The 22073-nt window shown below is 36.0% G+C and overlaps 1 protein-coding gene across 4 annotated transcripts in view; it reads right to left on the bottom strand.

Moving 5' to 3' along the window:
• Window positions 1-21197, bottom strand: part of LOC18448021 (binding / calmodulin binding protein) — a 30783-nt gene extending 9586 nt beyond the window's left edge. For all 4 annotated transcript variants that reach the window (XR_016049167.1, XR_016049168.1, XM_088858012.1 and 1 more), the window contains exons 1-12: window positions 20211-21197; window positions 18449-18726; window positions 18154-18362; window positions 17985-18067; window positions 17636-17749; window positions 17318-17506; window positions 16657-16722; window positions 5386-5442; window positions 3797-3919; window positions 3588-3704; window positions 3416-3514; window positions 3107-3299 (exon numbers count right to left, since the gene is read on the bottom strand). Coding sequence is in view for 2 of the 4 variants with exons in the window: in XM_088858012.1 (XP_088714138.1) it covers window positions 3107-3299; window positions 3416-3514; window positions 3588-3704; window positions 3797-3919; window positions 5386-5442; window positions 16657-16722; window positions 17318-17506; window positions 17636-17749; window positions 17985-18067; window positions 18154-18362; window positions 18449-18726; window positions 20211-20906 (2224 nt within the window). In the remaining 2 variants the exon portion in view is untranslated. The remainder of the gene's footprint in view (window positions 1-3106; window positions 3300-3415; window positions 3515-3587; window positions 3705-3796; window positions 3920-5385; window positions 5443-16656; window positions 16723-17317; window positions 17507-17635; window positions 17750-17984; window positions 18068-18153; window positions 18363-18448; window positions 18727-20210) is intronic.
• Between the last annotated feature and the right edge of the window lie 876 nt (window positions 21198-22073).

Raw genomic sequence — 22073 nt, 5'->3', positions numbered from 1 at the left:
AGATGACTCTGAAGATGATGGCCTCGAATCTGATGCATATGATGAGGCTTACCCTATTCCTAATGATGATGATGATTGAAGAATGAAGACGACGGACTCTTGGTGTTGACTATTGAGTCTTAGACTATATATTTTTTCCTTATTTTTTAGTTTCTGGTTTCTATCATCTTACTCTTGTGTGTATGCTTGTCTAGTTGTATAGTTTTAGCATTGTATGGAAGACTATCTAAATTCTCCTCATTCATGGAAATATGGATTGTGGATTCTGTGTTGTATAGTTATACTATTAGACTTAGACACGTAGATTACAGACATTTTTCTTTCTACTAGGCCGCCCAGGTTGTGAGCCCGTCTAGGCGCTAGGCAGCCAGACCCCCCTGGTCACCTAGGTGCCGCCTAGAGTTTTTTGAAATAAAGAGTATATATTTATCAAAGGAGTTTCTTCTCCCTTTGGGCTTGATCTACAGCCATACTACTTTTTCCATAGTTGTTGAATTTTTCTTGCTTCAAGATCACAAGAATGCCGGATTTGATTTTTGAGCTCCTTTCGCATCATCAATCCACACTATTTCAAGCATTAACATACATCCTTTTCTTTATTTGTTTGTTTCACATAATGAAAAATAGAAAAGAATGCATATTTTTAGGTTTTTGCAAGAGAGACTTTTTCAAATCATTGCAATCGATTTTTTCATGTACAAAATTTAATGCTTTTTTTCGCTTTAATAAAGTTCATTGTAGTTGGTGTCGCTTCATCTGTAGTTTAAACTTTAAACTGCAAATGTTTAAAATTTTTGTATATAACTATTAAGTTGTTTGCGGTTTTTTATTTTCATTTGCTTCTGTTATTTTTTTGTGGTTCTTTAAATCTTCAACATTTCAATGGAATTATGGAGAGAGTAGAAGGACAATTTTTTGCAATTTTTCCTTATTATCCTAATTTTCATATTGCATGTTAGCTTTATTCATTTCACTTATCTGACTAGTGAATGGGTCCAATTTGACTAGACCAAGGCCCTCATCAGTTAGGCTCGTCTCAACAACATTGTATAAGATAGAGTTTCTAAAAATTAAATAAATGTAGAAAATTTAAAGAATGTTTAACCTTGTTTATTCTGTCCAACCAGCAAAAATGGCCCATCCGCATTGCGAAATCTAGGCAAAATTTGATTGTGTTTTAGACCAATTATGTTTTCGGTTTGAGCTAGACTGGCCAAGATACCTATTGATGATCTAACCAGCCAGCCTGGTTTTGATAACTATGCTTCAAAATGGTTATGCGACCAATGCATCCAACTAATATGAAGTTGTCACTTTAAAAATATTTCCAAATGTTACTTTGCGGATATGTGATCATAACAAACACAATGTGAAATAAAACTAATACAATATCTTCTTTACAAGGCATTCAACAGTCAAAAACAAAAATCCTGAAAAGTAATAATTATTTTAAATTCAATCTTTAAGCCAAAAATACCTCAAATTTCCAAAATATGAAAAACTTTTAGAGTGCAAAAAATGAGGGTTGCAATTTTTAAACCCTAACAATAAATTGGAGAGTTAAAATTACCTTGTGTTCAATGTTTTTCCCCAAGAGTTCTAGCCAAAATGACAAAAAAGAAAAAACAAGAAAACCATACATACATACATGCATACATATACATTTATAGAATTTCAAAACCTAACATAATCAAACGGAATAAAGTTAGCATCACTTTGTCCCGAAAAGCAGAGGACCAAAGAAGGGGCCAAAACGTTTGTGGGCCTGTTGAGGTTGTCTTACGAGTGGAAGATCAGTGAGTTGTTCCTGACAAGATTGCTGAATAGATTTTTGGTAGGGATGGCAATAAACTAGACCTGCCCTGATCCTATCTCTGCCCTTGTCCCCATAGGGTTGGCCCAAGCACAGCCTGGCACAGCCCCCATAGGAGCGGCCCAGCCCAGCCCAAACTGGCTCGGACTAGGCCAGAGTCCCTAGCCCAAGCTTGGCCTTGGACCTATACCCATCAAGGCCATGCCAATCCAAATACAATTAAATAAAATAATAATATAATGACAAAAGGACAGGGCGAGCACTATCATGCCTAAAGCCCGGGCCTACCCCTCGTGCCACATTTTGTGGCCAAGGCCCTAGTTTCTTGGTGCCTGGCCACCCAATCCATTGCCAGACCTAATTTTGTGGACTGGACGACTAGAAATACGGGATTTGATCCTAATATGCGGGGGATCTCGATATAAACTAAATCAAAACTGTATGATACATGATTGAGCTCAATCTAGTTAAAATTGAGGCCCCAAGAGCACTTAATGGGTATATTGTAACGTAGCATATACTACTATACCACATTGTTGTACAATGATATCTTGCTACATTACACTACACTAGTGTTATATATAATATATTCGACAACACTAAACTATATGCTACAATGTTTCAATTAAATATATACAGCTACAATACATATCATACATATCATAGTATGTATAATATATACTAACATACTATACCACACTACTTGACTATGCTATACTACAGTACTATACCACACTTCTATATGGCTACTTCATTGCTATAAAATATTATAATGATGGGGATCTGGATCCCTTATAATTCAACATCTCGATCCATACAAGGAATGATTCAGGTTTCATAGTTTAAAAGTCATGGAGGGGTGAGATTCTCTTCCCTAAAGTTTATGGTCGAGATTTCGGAGCAAAATCAACCCCTTGGTTGAAAGATCCTGACAAGTATACTTCAAACTCAAAATAACTTGATAGAAAATAGCCATCCCTAGTTTCATACGCTCAAAAAATGGATGTTTCATATGATGTGACCAAAAAGAGCATATGAATTGACCAAAAAGAGAGAAGAAAACCTAAGGCACTACTCCAACAAACTGTAATAAGAGGATCGCATACCCTTTTACATGAGTACACCACACAAATTCATTTTGTAGTTAAAACATATCATCATATAGGACAATAAAAATTTATTCCCAACATGTCATATACAACTCTTCCCCATCCAAAGACAGGTACTTAAACTCAAAAGGCATATTTAAATGAATTCAATAGATAGCATTAGAAAGAAATGTGAAAGGCAAACCTTCAAGATCTTTATTGTCTATCATTTTCATATTCCTGGATGCAACAACATTTGGGTAATGCTCTGCTAGACTCAAATCATGGCAAAACATTTCATCACCGCTTGTACAACCCATTTGATAAATAGCTGTTGTAAACGTAGCATTTGAGCAACGAGATTTCCTTCCCACAAGCCACCGCACTTCTAGCTGATTCTAAAAAAAAACAATGGCCAAAAAAAAAAAGGTTTTCCAGAATTAGTAATCCACATTTTAAATTTGAATTTATAAATATACATTTCAATTTTGAATTTATAAAATGTTAAACTTACCAAATCATTATTTCCAATAACTCTGGATGAGAGGAATGCAACAAGAACAACCACACTATGTTCAGCTTGATGCTCCAATAGATCAGTTGAGTGAAAAACCTGTCATTTGCTTGCAAATCAATATCCCATATAAGAATGTAGAAAATAGATGGGGGCAGGAAAAGACATTTACTTGTGGGAAGTTTCCCAACACATGGGTTATTGCTTGAATTAAATCAAAGTTTTGAAGCACAGAATCACCACTGGGATCATCTGGAAACAACAAGTTTCCACCATCCTCTTTAGCCTCCTAGAACAAACCAAAAAGAAAATATTACAGCATTTCACATCCGAACAGTTACGATGAAATATGGATGACTTACACTACCAGGTAATGTTTACCTTTGTATAAGAATGGCCATGGCACTCTTTCTTAAAATAGTAGTCAACCAAGCATTGCAATGGCTTCCCATCAATCAATGAAGAAAATCCATCAACATTCACACAATATTTTCCGCAAATGGCCTGTTAAAGACAATATCATAAAACCTCTTTGCATATCATCTCAATCCCAGATTTCAAAACTCTCGAAAAGAATATACAAAGGTGGCTAAAAATCCAGACCATGAGGAAAAAGCATTACAATGAAGAAGCTATAGGAAAGCCAAGCATACTAATTTGCAGCACATCATTGTTGCTAAACTAATATTACCATGCCAGAGGTCAAGCAAATCACAAGTTATCTCTACCAAAAGTATTTCCTCACATAGATATACGCTTGGAATTTGTGACCAATGAGATGCAAATAACACAGAAATAATTGGTACAATTTTTTTTACTTGTTTCAGAAAACATGATGTGAAAAGACTGATGACCTTACTAACCATCTCAGGAAAGGATAATGCAAATGTAATGGCATTTTGCTAAATAATGTGATGCCATTGCAAAAGCAATCTTTTCTAGAAAATACCATTCTACTTGCATGTCTCCAAGGATTCTGTAATGGTCAATTGTAATACTTCACAGGTGCCCCATCCCTTTTCAAATAGACAAATGAAATGTGCTCCCTCTATTAGTAAGGCATTTTTAAGGAATAAAGCATGCATAAATTGGCAGATTCACCGTAAGGGTAGAACATCAAATCCAAGTCCAGACACAAGACAATACTACATTCAATACCAAGTAAGAGAGTGTGACCTGACAAATAATATGAAATTAGTCCATTCTCTCCTATATTTCACCATGAAGGAAGTTATAATTTGCAATGAAAGAGTTCATAAATGAAAAAGGGTGTTATTAAAGTAAATAAATGGATGAATGAAATTAATTTTCTCCAACTAATAAACAGACTAAGGCAATAAAAGACTGGAAGATCCAAAGCTTGTATGGCCTAATCATGACAGTTATGTGAGCATGTTCTCATCCACCTTATAGTGGGTTTGTTATGTGGGCCTGTGCTCATGCACCTTACAGTGGGCCTGTGCTTGTTCACCTTATGTAGGCCTACGCTCATACACATTATAGTGGGTTTGCTGGAAGCTCAAAGCAACAGTATAGGAAGCAATAAACTATTCAAAGAGAATACCAAAAGCAAACAGAACAAGTAGTGTCACATATATGGCAATCAAAAAGAGAAATCCAATAATCAGAGGTTTAGAATGGCCAATGTCGAACAAGGAATTCCTCATAGCAGAACTAAATTTGCCGTAGCAATTAATCTCCAAACAAAAGAAAAGAAACAAAAAGAAGGCCGTCATACACTCATACATAAATCAACCACACTATTGAATATTGGAATATATTGTTTTGTTAGACCCTTATACGCAGAAGGCAATGCGCAAAAGTTATCTTCTTTTTCTTTTCTATGGTTAACATGCCCAAAACTTTATTATTCAAATTATAGATATCACAGAAAGTATGCTTCAAAATGAACCAAAAGACAGCAGGCAACAGCACAAGACCATAGAGAGTTGCCTAATTAATTGATATACCTGAATCCATTTTAGAAGCAAATCCAACATTGTTTTGGAGTTTGTCTCAGAGAGTTCCTGGAAGACACATAAATGATTAAATGCGAAAAACAAACTGCAATCTTTTTTGGAATGTATAAACAACTAATATCACCAAGTATCAAAGGTCGATAATCATCATAAAGCAAATGACGATAATTCAAAAATAATAATCATAGAAACAAAGAAAAAATTAAGAATTTTAGCCATTTATTTGAGGTCATTCATTAAGGTTAAAATTTCAAATTAAGAAAGACAAGAACCTTAGAAATTCATGTCAAAGTATTGGCTATACCTTAAATGCATTATGAAATACCTGAGTCACATTTTATCTTTCCTCATTATTTTTTAAAATGCATAGTTTCAAAAAGCGTTAGGCGGGTCCTGGGCGGCCTAGGGGGTCCAGGCCGCCCAGCTCCTAGGCGGGGACCTAGAACCTGAGCAGCCCAATTGAATCCAAATAAGGATTCTGGCAATCTGCAGTTATGTCAGTATCAGTTATATGTATTACAGTACATGATTCAAATTATACTACATATTATTTAGCATTTAGCACGCACTTCATAAGCATAACCACAATCCATAAGTCGGTTCATACTCCTTATCCAATTAAAACTTAAAATTTTCCAACCAACCAAATTATCAAACCAAGTTATCAAATAGTATAACACCAGTACTGCAGTACACCACCATGAGAAAGAAAACAAAATTGAATTATGAAACTATGAAAGAAATACTTAAAGACTCAAAAGAATCTTCAATAGTTCAATAATCAATACACAATAGTTCAATCAAAGTTCAAACTTCAAAGTTTAATAATTATTCAACAATCATCATTCATTCATCATCAGAAAATCTAGGGTCAACTGCATTGGCATCATATGCATCGAAGTCGACGGAGTCATCACTCTCCTCAACATATTGGTCGTCCCTGTCCTCCTCCGTCTCTTCTGAATCGGCCTCTTCTTCCTCCATCCTTGTTCTCTGTGCAGAAGATCTAGGGCCCTAAGAAGGTCAGCTGATGTCCCTGAAGCATCCATGACCATGTCCCATGTCAACCTTCATTGCCCTCGACCTCATCATCATCAACTAACTACTCCATAGCATGGTCCATATTTTTTTATCTGATGGGGTCTCTCTTATCTCTCTTAGCAAACCTGTCTTTCAAGAATCGATTGTACTTGACATATACTATATCATTAAGCCTCTTTGATTCAAGCATGTTCCTTTTTTTTGTATGAATCTAACAAAATCAAATGAAACTAATTAAAATCTAATATTTATGGTTCATGTATTATTTATAAAATTATACAAATTATCCTTACAGCCTTACCCCTTCAAAAGTACTCCAATTGCGCGTACAACCGAATGAAGAAGTGGTTAGGATTAAGATACAAATGGCCAACTTTTGTAAATTTGGAGAACTACAACCATGTTGGTTCCACCAATGGGCTGTAAAGATATAGAAAAAAATCATAAATAAATAATAGAATTACTTGATTACTTGAACTTGATAACGATGAACTTAAGAATATTATTAATACCTGGTCCAGTTTTGGTCCTTTGCCTCATTGCCATTGGAGTCCCAAAAGACTTTAATGAGCAATAGTAATTTATCAGCTCATCAGCGCATATAATATCCCGCATTTCAAGATCAGGGACTACCACCTCTACATACTCATTAAATCCATTCATAATTGTATCATTTGTTTGTATATCCTTGTCAAAATAAAACAAAGCTGGGTTCAAAAAATAACCAGCTGCATGCAATGGCCGATGTAGCTGCCTATCCCACTTCTCATCAATAATCTCCCAAACAGGCTTGTAGTGGGTTTCTTCATCATTGAAATTTTGGGCTATCTCTCTTTTGCATTTCTCAATAGCATCATATATGCAGCCCATAGAAGGCTTGTCACTATCAACCATGCGAAGGACTTTGACAAGAGGAAAAATACCTTAAGAGCGCCCTTCACCCCACGTCAAAAAGCCTTAAAAAGGATAATATCTCTCACCTTCTTCTTAACCTGATCCTCAGACCATTTGCATGCTCTCCACTCATCTGAGATAAACATTTGCTTCAATTGCACTCTCCTAGAATATATGTTATCTAGACATAAGTACCAGGTCGCAAATCTCGTGACCCCATGCCTCACAATCTTTCTTCTTTGTAAAGGTACGCATCATGTTGAGGGTGAGATGGTGGCTATTAATATAAATTATATCTAACTTGGCCTTCTTCACTGCACCTGATATCGCAGTTAAACCGCCAAGAGCCTCAAGCATGAGGTCTATACAATGTACTACACATGGTGTCCAAAGATTCTAGGATAAGCTATGCGCAACAAATTAGATACAGCAACATTAGGAGCAGCATTGTCTGTGACAACCTGTACAACAAGATGCTCCCCAACCTCCTTGATTTCCTTCTCTATCACTTGAAATATGTAATGGGTATCATGGATATGATCAGAGGCACCAATAGACCTCAAAAAAATAGTCCCTGCAGGACAATTCACAAGCAAATTTATCTGACTTCTTCTCTTCCTATCACTCCAAGCATCAGTCATGATAGAAACCCCATACTGAGTCCATGCATCCTTCTTAAGTTCTACAGCTTCTTTAGTGGAACTCACTGCCTTTTTTAAAAAAAGGCTCTGAAAACTCATATGGGGTTGAGGATTTCATCCCAGGGCCAATTGGCCAGCTGTCTCGATCGCAGCATAGAAGTTGCTTAAGCGAGCGGTATTGAAACGAATGCCCACCTCATAAAACCATGTAGCAAGATAATACGCAGCTCTATCTCTCTCTTCCTTTTTTATTCTATTTCAATGGTGGTTTGCTTTTTTGTTTTCTCTCCTGCAACCTCAGCGTCAAGCCAAGGTAAAAAACTGTCCATACGGCCTCTAACCCGAGGTTTCTTAGTCCCAGAACTATAAGCAATTATAACTCCCTTCCCCTTTCCCCTAATAATGGATTGCTCAACCTCTTGACATCCCTCCTCAATCCTTTCCTTATCACTATTATCATCATTAAAATTGACCTGAACCTCAAACTTAATCTCTGCTGTAGAGGCAATTCTCTCATCTTTTTTCATTTTCACTATGTTCAAAAAATTCTTTATTTCCTCTTTAACAGCATTAGGATTCTTATGGGGCAACATCCCCCCTGATACCGGCACGATGTTTCTTCCCCTTTCGTATTTTTTTTACAAAACTTGCATCTTATGCAAATGTTTTCATTAGCATTTGAGTTATAGCCATCTTTCCAACCGGGATCACCACTCCTATTAGATCCCGAAGAAGACATCTCAAAAATAATGCAAATTACTAAAGCAATAAAAAAATCACTTACTTGAGTTTGATTACACAATCTTCAAACTTCCACCTCAAAGATGCTTCTAAATACTTAGGTGTGGCTCTAATAGGATATAAGATGAGAAAAAGTAGACTTAAGTAAGATGGCTATGTGCACCGCAAATCCATTACAGCACCTGTTAGGAGGTGCGAGTTAGTTCATGTGGAAGGCTTACAAAGGGCAAGGGGTAGGCTCCAAAAGGACATAGTTGGAAGTAGTGAGAAAAGATATGGAACATTTGGCCTCACTGGGGGTATGCAGCAGAATGGCAGACCAGGATTCAGAAAAGCCTTTGATGATGATGATGAGGAATCGCATAAGTCTAACATACAATTAGGGCTTGTTTATAGGTAATCGCATCACTAACAATTCATTGTTTCAATAAAATTAATCCTGAAAAGAAAGTACCTATTGTTTGGTGGTCTCCATCATAAAGTCATCCGAGATAGATGTATTAGGCAGTTTTACATAAGTTTATTTTTTGAAAAAATTTTTATTTTTGGGTGTGGTTTGTATAAGGCTGAGGCCCTAACTAATCAAAATAAGGCACACCTTCAAATAGTGTTGAAAAATGTCATTTTAGTGTCGAAAATATTTATGATGGCCTGAAAATTTATTTTCATATCTAATTATAAATATAAGGTACTATCAAACTTCTAAAAAAGATTATGCAAAGTGTATTATTAGATAAGATAATATAATCTACATAAAGTTAATTATCATCCAAACAAGCCTTTGCTATGGAAGATACTTGGGAAGACCTATGGGCAAAATGCTACAGTACTTCCTCATAGGCTCCCAAGAGTCCCAACACTCCAATTGAATATGGATGGCAAGGATTACATGTTACTATTTGAAACTTATTTTACTTTTTACAAATCCAATTGACATGCAATTTTGAAGGTGGATGCGCCTCACCCTCGTGCATCGTCTAAAAAGCTTTTAAAATTAATAAATTGACCAAAATACCTCTGCAGTAACTTCATAAGCATTTGGGATATTTTTATTTTTCAATCATTTTCTATATTTTTTGGTGCGCAAAGTGACGCTCACACACCCTCTGAGTATCAACTTAAAGCTAAAGGGATTTGTGAAAAAAAAGGGAGAAGACGTAAAATCCCCTCTAAAATTATAATCCCAAAAAATCTGATCCTTTAAACATACCATAGAACCCCCCCAAGTTAAACAAAACAAGACGTTTAACCCTTACCCTTCTTTTTTTCTTAATCACCCTGTTACCTAAATCCTAGAAAAGTTATCCTTCTCTTTCTCATTCTTCCTCATTCGTGGACCTCTTCTTCCTCCCTCTCTCTCTTTAGCAGCCTTCCTAAATACTTATCTCTCTATCATTTCATGAACTCCACAAGTTAAAAGCAGTGTATCAAGACTCGACCGAGTCCACCGAGTTACTCGGCCTCGCCTATCTGTAGGTTGTACCGATTTTTAAATAGTAAATATGTCAATTGTACATCAATTGTACATCGTAAATGCTTGAATGACTATTGGGATAGTGTATGTGCATATTTTTCGACACAGATAGGGTTCGGATTCCCCCTAGGAACTTTACCCTACTCTTTTAGACCTCTGTACATGGAGGTCACAATCATTCTTGTTCCTTAGATTTCAAAATTGGTGGTTGTAAGTGTGTCATTCAATAGACACAAAGTTCCAAAAAAAATATTCTTGGACTTCGTGACTCACCTGAACCCATCCAATTTGACATCTAATGGCTGGAAATGATTGTAACCTCCATGTACAAATGATAAATGGTCTCTTTGTAGACAATCCCAAAAAAAAAAAAGCAATGATGGGAATCAAACCCATGACCTCTTGAAACGAAGCGCACAAAAGCAGACAACCCAACCAATATAGCATTCTACATCTTATGTTGAAGTTAGGCAGGATATAGTATTGATTTTGTTTTACGTTTAACAAAAAAATGCACTGCAGTGAGGCGAGTTGCTCAGTACTCGCCGGAGTAACTCGCCTCAGTCAAGGTCTGAGTACCTTGGCCAAGTCGATTCTCTGAACACTGGTTAAAGGAGACATTACAAACTTATTGTGTACGATGAGGTTTTTAGAAAAAAGAAGGGTAAATTCTGTAACTTGAGCAATGAAAAAGGTAAGGAGGGCATTAAACATCCTTTTTTGTTTAACTTTGAGGATTCCATTGGATATTTATAGCACCAAGTGGTTATTTGGGATTTTAATTTTAGAGAGGGGCGGTTTATGTCTTTTTCCCAAAAAATAAAATAAAATTCATATTCTAACAGGCACCCCAACCTTTCAATGGCATCGAACGCTTGAGATCTGTGGGCAAATTACTGTAGCACTATGCCCATAGGAATTTTTATCTTTCTCCTACTATTATTACGATTATATTTGTAATACAAAAGTTAAAATACGGTTGTAACCCAAATAACAGAACTTTATAATTTCATGGCATCAGTTTAGGAATTGTTTTAGAAGCAACAAATGTAAACACAACTCCATGGTGGGGATAGCCACGATAAAACCTCAAACTCACTTGAAAAAGTACACAATAATTGAGGGGGAAATAACTGCTTATGCAAGACAAATTTTTCTTTGGAAAAATATACAAAGAGACTATTTACTTTTAATACAAGTAGGTCACAATCACTCTTGTCCGTCAAATCTCAAATCAAGTGGTTGTGAGTATATCATTGATTAGCCTCAAAGTTGAAAAACAATTCTCGACCTCTATGATACACCCCAAGCCATCCAATTTGACATCTAATGGCTAGTAGCAAATGCAACCTCCTTGTTAAAACGATAAATGGTCTCATACTATACAATCCATTTTCTTATTTTAATTTTTGTTTAATTACAAATTAATTCTAGGGACTCTTTTTAGGGTTTTTAAGTTTTTTTAGAGAGTCTAGGTCTTTTTTTTGTTTTTACGATTTACGAGTTGTTTAGAAAAGTAACTAGAGTACTTATGGAATTACTTGTTTTATCAAGGATAAAACTATTAGCAACTAACGTAAAACTTTGCCAAAACTTTTTATGAATCCTGAATCTACAATGATGATGATCACAGGTAAAACTATCACTACAAATTTTGTTTTAAATTAGGACTATTTAGTCAATCTTTTTTGGTGAAGGGCATTATGGACCTTTGTGCCACAATTAAGTATAAAAGAGGTCCATGGGGGTTTAATAGGGCCAATCACATGACTTTGATAAGACAAAAAATGAAAAGGAACTTTTACTCCCAAATTACAGTTTGGGGAGGAAACCCTAGTTCACCTCAACTTGCCATTGTGCTTTGCTTAGAATTTGCTAACTTTTTGTTTTCCTTCTTAAATATCTGCATCAATTGCTAAGTGGTGAGTTTTGCAAGTAAATAAACCTACAATCATTGAACGACAACCAACATATGGATGTAGATTCAAGCAAGGTTTAAAAACTAGGTCAGCCTAACAAACCAATCACCGGTTGGGCCAGTCCAAATTGGAAAACAACACTAGAATCAACAAGTTCACATAGGGTCGAATAACAAAGGAATTAAATAGATAATCGAAAATAAAAACCAAAGAGAGCTTGGGAATATCGGAGTTTTGGGACCCTAATAGGCCCTTCACAGGTTCCGATCAAATTGTAAGATTCCCATTCGCATTGATGGAGTTTAAAACCCTAAATCATACCAAAAAGGTGGTTTGATTTTAGTACCAATTAGATAATGGTCTTATTATTATATTTAACATTGAGACAGATATTCAAACATTGGAAATCAAAGCATAAACTTTCCATAAGGATGCTCAAACTGTAAGACACCCTATTGAGGAAAGCTTGATACTCATGTTGAGGATGGCTTTGTCAAGAGTCGAAGGAGCCCTACCAAAGGTAGAAGACCTCACATTCCGCACAACTTTTAAAGAAAACACCAATAAAGTTTCAAGGTATTGAGAGCAGTATTTTAAAAATCAGTTGGTAAAAACTAGGGCAGACCGCCTGGTTTCCTCGTTCAATTTGGAACAAGTGGGTGATTGGTCCAAGTCCTAACTAAATCAGGACTTGGACTAAAGCACCCCATATCATATTAAATAATGTTTTAATGTCATAAAAATATTATTTTTAGAACGAAATGAGGATCCTAAACCTTGTTTAGACTTGAGAAATTTTTTAAATCCTGATGATATATATGGGGAGCATTTCATGCAATAGTTGTATAGTAGTACAATGAAAAATATTCAAAAACCATGTTAGCCCATTTGTTTGACCCCATTGTTTTAATATATGCAATTTTCATTCCCATGAAAAATCACAAAAAAAAAAATTGAAAACACACCCTAGAAAGTGGTTTTTTAGCCCAATTAACATAAGCATCCATTTTGTAAGATGCTAAGTTGCAGGCCTTAGAAGGATTTTTTTTCCCCTTTCAAATTCTTTTAGAGAGTTTTATTCTCATTAGATGAACAATGTTAAAAAAGAAAAAAATGAATTTGAGTTTGTAAAGGACTAGATCTTGAATTTCACCAAATGGATGGTCTAGATTCACTTTTAGATAGAAACTCATTTAGACCAAATCAAGGGTGCAAATTGAATTTTGTTTTTTTGGCAATTGACTATCAGGATGAAGAGAGGGTGTGTGAAATTTTTCGTGTCATACAAAAGCCATGCAAAGTTCCTAAGAAGTGTCATTTCATGATATTGCAATGACATCGTGTAATCACTCCCCATATATATATATATATATATATATATATGGGAAAGTATGGGTTTAGCCCGCTTGCGCACCCCGTTGGGTACGCCTAACGGTTATGATGAAGAGTTCAAAAAGCGACGGTTTGGATCGTAACCCAAGCGGTCGACCTTTTTCCTAAAAAAAGAGTGCCTTTTTTAAAAAACGCTGACCAACAGAACGTTGTAGTGACGTATACCGTAGCATTTCTGACACTCTGCCTCTCTCTCTCTCTCTCTCTTGGGATTTTCTCTCTCTCCTGGGTCTCTCTCCATTCTTCCTTCTTCCCAAAAAAACTGGACGCTCTCTCTCTCTCTATCTGCCTCTCCCTCTCTCTGCCTCTCGATCTCGCAAAAAGGGTAAAGCTCTCTCAGGGAAACGCGCTTTCAGAAAACCTCTCGTGCTCTCAAGGAAAAGCTCGCTGCTCTCTCAGAAAACCTCTCGCTCTCTCAGGGAAACGCTCTCTCAGAAAACTTCTAGTGCTCTCAGGGAAAAGAGCGCTGCTTTTTCAAAAACGCTCGTTGAGATCTGTGAAGGTACTCTCTCTCTCCCTGTATTTGTCTGAGATTTGTAGAATGTTGTAAAACCCCCATTGCTCCAATGGAGCTCTAACCGACCACAGAGCCCTAATTTTCCCACCTCTTCCTTGTCTCTCTGAACATGAGCACCTCTGAAACAGATGATTGAGAGCAATCATCTCACTATGAAAGGTTTTTCTAATAGGTTATTTTAGTGTGAAATCACCTCTGATTTTTCTCAAAATAGGTTATTTTAGTGTGTTGTAGGTTTTTGTTGAAGAATAGGTTTTTGCTCAAGAATAAGTTTTTGCTAAGAATATTTATTTGTAATTGATACTTGTGCTAATTTTTCTCAAAATAGGTTTTTGTTCAGGAATAGGTTTTTGCCCAGAATATTGGTTTGTTAATTGATATTTATGCCGATTTTTGGTAAGAATATTCTTATTTTTCTCATAATAAGTTTGTTAATTAAACTTACCCAACTTATTGAACCTCCAAATATCAGAATAAATATCAATTAACAAACAAATAAGAGCAAAAACCTATTCTGAGAAAAATCAGCATAAATATCAATTGACAAACATATATTCTGAGCAAAAACCTATTCTTGAACAAAAACCTGTTCTGAGAAAAAAACCTATTCTGAGCAAAAAAACCTATCCTTTAACAAACAAATATTCTGAGCAAAATCCTATTTTGAGCAAAAAATTATTATTGAACCTCCAAAAATCAGCATAAATATCAATTAACAAAAAAATAAGAGCAAAAACCTATTCTGAGAAAATCAGCATAATATCAAGTAACAAACAAATATTATAAGCAACAAACTATTACTGAACAAAAACCTATTCTAAGAAAAATCAACATAAATATCAATTAACAAACAAATATTCTGAGCAAAAACCTATTCTTGAACAAAAACCTACATTACACTAAAATAACCTATTCTGAAAAAAATCAGAGGTGATTTCACACTAAAGTAACCTATTAGAAAAATCTTTCATAGTGAGATGATTGCTCACAATCTTCTGTTTCAGAGGTGCCCATGTTTCAGAGAGACAAGGAAGAGGTGGGAAAATTAGGGCTCTATGGTTGGTTAGAGCTCCATTGGCGCGATGGGGGTTTTGCAACATTCTACAAATCTCAGACAAATACAGGGAAAGAGAGTATCTTTATAGATTTCAGCGAGCTTTTCTGAGAGAGCAGCGAACTTTACCCAGAGAACGCGAGAGGTTTTCTGAGAGCGTGTTTCCCTGAGAGAGCAAGAGGTTTTCTGAGAGAGCAACGAGCTTTTCCCTGAGAGAGCGAGAGGTTTTCTGAGAGCGTGTTTCCTTGAGAGAGCTTTACCCTTTTTACGAGAGCGAGAGGCAGAGAGAGAGAGCGTCAGGGTTGTTTTGGGAAGAACGAAGAATGGAGAGAGACCCAGGAGAGAGAGAGAAAATCCCAAGAGCAAGAGAGAGCGAGAGGCAGAGTGTTAAAAATGCTACGGTACGCGTCAGTACAGAGTCCTGTTGGTCAGCCTTTTTTAAAAAAGGCACTCTTTTTTTAAGAAAAAGGTCGACCTCTTGGGGTTCGATCCAAACCGTCGCTTTTTTATCTCTTCATCATAAACGTTGGGCGTACCCCAACGGGGTGCGCGAGCGGACTAACCCCATACTTTCCCTATATATATATATATATATATAGATGGGTGAGGTTTGTATAGAGCCTAGGCTCTAAACAATCAAATAGTGTCGAGAAATATGGTTTCAATACTGGAAATCTTTGTGATAGCCTTAAAATATATTTTCATCTTTATTTATAAAGTTTAAAGCTTCAAAACTAGTGTAGATCAACAGATCTATGAAAACTTGAAAATTGACGGTCCAAAAATGTGTTACAAAATACACTATTTTCAAAACTTGAAATCTATTTTTTCTCATGTCCATACATCTTGATGTCAAGATGATCAATTTTAAGATATTTGAGCATCAAAACAACCTCTTCTAGTGAAATTTTGTGGTAGGCTCCAATTTGATTGTTTAGAGCTTGGCTCTATATAAACGTTTCCCTATATATATAGGGAGTGATTAAAAGAAAAGATATTGGAGGAGTCAAATGAGCAGACTGCCCGATTCGGCAGGTTTGACCCAAATTTATGGCGGCCGGTTTAACCCACCGATCCAATTTTTATAAAACGCTGATTAGAAACAAACAATATACTTGAAAACAAATTATTAAAATATTATTGAAATATTTGGGTAAAACATTTACATATTAATTTATTAGACCATTTAAACTTAAGTGAAGTGATTTTATGAAAGAATATTTCGAATAGGACAATTCATGAAACAATAAAACAATTCCATTGCACACTCTGCAATATCCAATAGTTAATATATCATGCACCATTCATCATATGTCATACTAGTATTTGTGCATTCATATTCATTCACATCCCCTTTAAACATTGTTTTTAGCACATATTTTCAATCTTTACTTGAGTATTTTAGTTGAGTAATCGCTTTTTTCCTGCTTGGACATATTACATAAATTGCAAGTAGGAACAATTCTCCCAAAAACAAAACATTCAGTTGTCCTACCCATTCATTACGCTTTCCCTGGCATGAACAGAAAAAGAAATATGCAATCCACAGATTGCTCATCAAGTGAAAGAATGAAATGTGGAATGCATACCGAAATGGGCCCCTTCACTTTAGATATTTCTTCACACAATTGTGACTTCTTGATAAGCAATGGCAACTGCAAAAGTGGCCAATATTAGCCAACAATCATAAAAGATTATAACCACTTTTCATGTATGCAGTAAATCAATTTCTTCAAATCATGAGTCTCAAGTTTAAAACCTACCAAAGACAATACATGAATAAATGCAGTATTCGTTCTAGGCAAGAATTGGGTCTCAATCAAGAAAACTGTAACAATGGGTGAATTTAAACACACAAAACTGCGTAACCCATTTGATACCATAACCTGGATTGCACTGGATAAACTATGGTATTCAAGAGTCAATACTAAGTTCCTTTTATCAAAAAAGAAAAAATTTAGTAAAAGAGAATACACCACATCCTGCATTTTCTAAGAGCAAACTGAAACCATATTTTCAAAGAAATCTCAAATTAAATGAAGTGATATAACTGCCACTCAAACTCATGCACAATATAACATCATACCCTTGAAAGAGGAAACCAAATTGTCAATATAATAAAGCAAAACAGTAAAGGCATAAATGAAAATACAACAGAATATATAGCTTTCATGGTTCAGAGACGTATCAATGTTCAGAAGAATGACATAGAGATGTTAACAAGAACCTAAGAACGCAAAGAAAGAGAACCTGCAAATGAACAAACATGTTCCAGACCAAGTTAACTGATAGTTCCTTCTCCCCATTCATAACATCTTCGACAATGATGCTATATCCTTCATCATCACATAATGGCACCCCAGCTTGCTTGAGATATTGAAGAGCAATACCGCAGTTAAGCATCTTCTTCTTACGGTTATCGCAAGGAACTACTACTTTCTGCCAAGAACAAAAGCCAATAAATTAACTGACAAATAGAAATCAAAATGTCTCCAAGTATGACCTAAATGAAGACAAATATGAGGAAACAACCATATCTTCAGTGGCATCCAGTATTAAGAAGCAAACCATGAGAATGGAAGCATCAGACAACATGAGATGGATCGCTCTACAAAGCCGCACACCATCTCGAAGATCTTCAACCAAGTCAGATACCATGAAATCATATTCAGCAAGCGCAAGCTGCAAAAGTGAAAGAATTAGAAGCATAACCAATCATGTGAAGAGCATTTCCTGAAGCATTCAGCAAAATAATGTATTTTAGTATGAAGCAAAAGTAAAATACAGTCATGAAATCCATTTCAAGAAACCACAAACGATTAAGAAAAATGTGCACTGTTTAATGCAAATGGTATGAAATCAAAATTGAATGGATCATGAACATCCCAAAAGAAAATAAGAGCACTTTCCCAGAAACCTGCTGGTAAGACACTTTGTACCCTAAAACTGTCAAGTGTCCAAGTAGATCGCCTTCACCACGCATGGCATCCGATAAAAATTCTGAAGTATCAGATGGTACAAATATCAGGAAATAATTAGTTCCATTTTATAGCAGAATGACAAGTAAATCCTGCAAAAATACTAACCAATAATTACTTGTCTACTTGATTTTATGAGTGAATCGTGGCAGAATAACAAAGGAGAGCCACCATCAAGACTGTCAATCCCATATCTAGCAGGAAGAGCAGTCTGACATTTGACTTTATCGAGAACAAGAACAAACAGCAAGAATCTCTTCAGAACAATATTTCCTAGGGCTTCAAAATAACCAGGCCTGTAATTACCCTCAACTGACCTGCAAAACAGAAAGTTATAAGAAAACATTCTCGTTCAATTTGAGAAGATCAAACCCACGTTACAGCAAGTTAAAGGCAACTCAACTTGTTGTAGGCATAAGCTTTTGAAAGAGCAGTGTGTGAGAAGAACTGTCTCATGACAAGCATCTTTAAGAAAAGCTTTTCTTGATCAGGATAATCATCTCTTTTCTCCACCATTGATTGTCCAGGAAGAATGGAATCCCCACCAAAAACAATATGTAACCCAATACGAAGCCAAGTTGGATCGTAGTTCAGAAGGATTTGGGTTGCCTTTTCCCTCAATGCCACATCAGTCACTATTGGGCAATCATCTTTCATCTTTAACCGCCCATCATCTATGCTCTGCATTACAAGGTAAACTTCAATTGGAATTACTAAGAACATTGTTCCTGCATGGCAGTAACAACTACAAATGCACATACAATTTATACAAGCATATTTTCTTACATACTCATGCAAAAATGTGTATGATGTGTATATCTCTGGCGGGGGTGGGTGTGTGTGTGTGTGTGTGTGTGTAATATAATGAGGCAATATATTGGAGATTGAGAAGTATTTTCAGGCTGGGTGTTAAAGGCAACCTAAAAAAGGAGAAGCTGATAAACTTTGAAAACAGGGATTTCAAAGAAGCTCCAAAGGATTTGAAACATAAAATTTGTCACTTTCAGTGATCCACTCCCTTGGTGGTTAAGCAGATTCAAATCATAAACCATAGACATCAGGCTCCAATGTCTCAATCGCCATTGAGAATATAACGAGGCGATATATTGGAGATTGAGAAGTATTTTCACGCTGGGTGTTAAAGGCAAACTAGAAAAGGAGAAGCCGATAAACATTGAAAACAGGGATTTCAAAGAAACTCCAAATGATTTAAAACATAAAATTTGTCACTAAATTCAGCGATCCACTTCCTTGGTGGTTAAGCAGGTTCAAATCCTAACCATAGACATCAGGCTCCAATGTCTCAATCACCAGACCAAGAGTTCATCTATTACGGATTTATAGCATCTCTAGTCTGTGGTGCATCAATTAAGGAACTTCCTGACAACTATGAATAAATTATGACAATCAATACAATGCTAGAATGCAAAAAGAGTACATTTTAGGTGATTGGTTGGCAAAAGACCAATTATAAACCCCTGAGATGAGCAGAGGAGACAATGCAAGAGAGACAGAGATGTCAAAATAAATGTGTTCATCAATTCGAAGGCAAAAATGCTTCCACACAACGAATGCTTCTTAAGCATGGAGTAAATTATATATTTTATTTTTCTTTCAAAATAAAACATCCACCAAATAATTGAACATTCCTCCATGTTAAAAAAAGGAACTACCAAATAGAACAATTAAATGAAAACAGGTACTAAACACACTCACAAAATAAAAATATCAAAACCCACAAAATTTTATTGAAGTAAAAACCACAAAACCAAATTATACCTGATCTTCCATTAACTACCTTATAATTAGAGAATAAAATATGGAAACCATAAATTCACAAATCACTTGCCAGACAGGCCCCAACCCATATCTTCCATTATCTACCAAATAATTGCAAAATATAAACATAAAACCCATAGTTATCAAGCCCCATATCCAATTCCAAACCATCATTACCAAATCAATAGAAACCCATCATATAAGCAAACCTACACTTCCATCATTTACCCAACAATTAATAAGCATAAAATTCATTACAGGAAAGCCCGGTTGAAACATCAAACCCTATAATGCTCTAAATAATGAGGAACCCAGAATCAGATCAAATCAAGAACTTCCATTATCTATCTTTCACAACAAGTCGTGAACTAGAACCCAAATCATACCTTGGCAACCTGGCTCATCATGGAAAGCACCTCATTGCAGTTACTAGGGTTGAGATACAACCCCATCCTCTGCTTCAAATCAATAAAACTACAAACATCCTTCAGCGAAACCTGCAAAATCGACATGAACCCCCCATCATTTGAATCAGAAGGTGTTGCCCTCCATGACTTCGCCCTCTGTCGCTTAGGGCTCCTCATTGCGCCTCTTATCGCAACACCCTCTCTCTTCCCTCCATGTTCTCGGGCCGAGCTCTGTGGCTCCTGGTCAGGGGCCATTTCGATTATTTTACAACCACAAGAACTAGGGTTTTCAAACAAGAAATTAAGCCATGGTTTCAGAGCATCTTCCATGGATTTGAGGCTTTTCTCCTTTTGGATCTGAACTTTTCGTGAAGACTGTGATTGCTCAATCTCAAAAGCTTTGAGTAGGCGAATGGCTTTGGAGCGAGAGCCATGCTGTTTAGAGGTTGTGGAAATGGTGGAATTGCGTCGATGTAATGTGGACGAAGGGGTTTGAAAGGGTGTGGAGGAACGGAAGAGGAATGGAGTGGAGAAGGGGAGTTTTGGGGTTAGGGTTTGGGTCTGAGGTTGAGGTTGAGGTTGAGGTTGAGTTGGGGGTTGGGGTTGGAGTTTTAGGTTTGTGATGTCCCTGAAAGTTGGTTCTGGAGGAGGAGAGGATGGCGCTGGTTCTTCCATTTCTATGTTTTGGAGGGAGACAGGAGAGAGAAATGAATTTACTGCAAGAGAGTGGATTTGAAGTCACTGATGAGAGAGAATTTGAAGGCACAGATAGATGATTTTAAGTTACAAAGAGAGAAATGAATTTACTGCAAGAGAGAGGATTTGAAGTCACTGAGAGAAAGAAATTGGTTCGCAGAGAGAGATGATTTGAAGTTGCACAGATTTAAAATTGACTCTGTTGTGAGGGAGAAATTTTAAATCTAGAGAGAGAGAGATTGAAAGTGTACGTTACCGTTATACTCGGCCGAAGGTAACGTTACAAAAACAGTAACTTTTTAACTTTGAATCAAATCAACAAGCGGGAAAAATGGCAGCGAAAAGTCCCAAAAATGCCCCTGGCCCAAATGAAAAGATAAAGAACAAAAGGCAATCAATGTACGCTAGTAGTGCTTGTAATTAACCGCACTTTGAAAAATGCAGTTGTGTCTAGATTTTATCCTCGTGTCTTTTATTTTTAATTTCTTTAAGGGAAAAGTTTATATAGAGCCGAGGCTCTAAACAATCAAATTAGGGCCTATCTCAAAAAGTTTACTCGAAGAGGCTATTTTGGTGCCCAAATATCTTCAAATTGATCATCTCGATGTCAAGATGCATTGACATAAGAAAAAAATGGATTTCAAGTTTTGGAAATAGTATATTTTGTAACGCATATTTGGACCGTCAATTTTTTAGATTTTCAAGTTTTCATAGATCTGTCCATCTACACTATTTTTGAAGCTTTAAACTTTATAAATAAAGATGAAAATATATTTTAAGGTAGGCTCTAATTTGATAAACCGCACCCTTTCGCCGAGACTCTAAATAATCAAATTAGAGCCCACATTCAAATAGTGTGGTTTCAATAGTGGAAATATTTGATTAGTCTTAAAATATATTTTTTATCTTCAATTATAAAATTTAAAGCTTCTAAAATAGTACTGATCGAGCAGATCTATGAAAACTTGAATAACTTAAAAATTGACGATCCAAAAATACCTTACAAGATGCACTATTTCCAAAACTTGATATCCATTTTTTTCTCAAGTCCATGCATCTTGATGTCGAGATGATCAATTTGAGGATATTTGGGCATCAAAACAACCTCTTCTATTTAAATTTTTGAGGTAGGATCTAATTTGATTG

The sequence above is a fragment of the Amborella trichopoda genome, chromosome 2, assembly GCF_054954075.1.
Source record: "Amborella trichopoda isolate Santa Cruz 75 chromosome 2, AtrichopodaSantaCruz75HAP2 v2.0, whole genome shotgun sequence".
NCBI lineage: Eukaryota > Viridiplantae > Streptophyta > Magnoliopsida > Amborellales > Amborellaceae > Amborella > Amborella trichopoda.
Note: the sequence above shows the minus strand (reverse complement) of the source record. Positions and strands in the feature narration are given on the sequence as shown.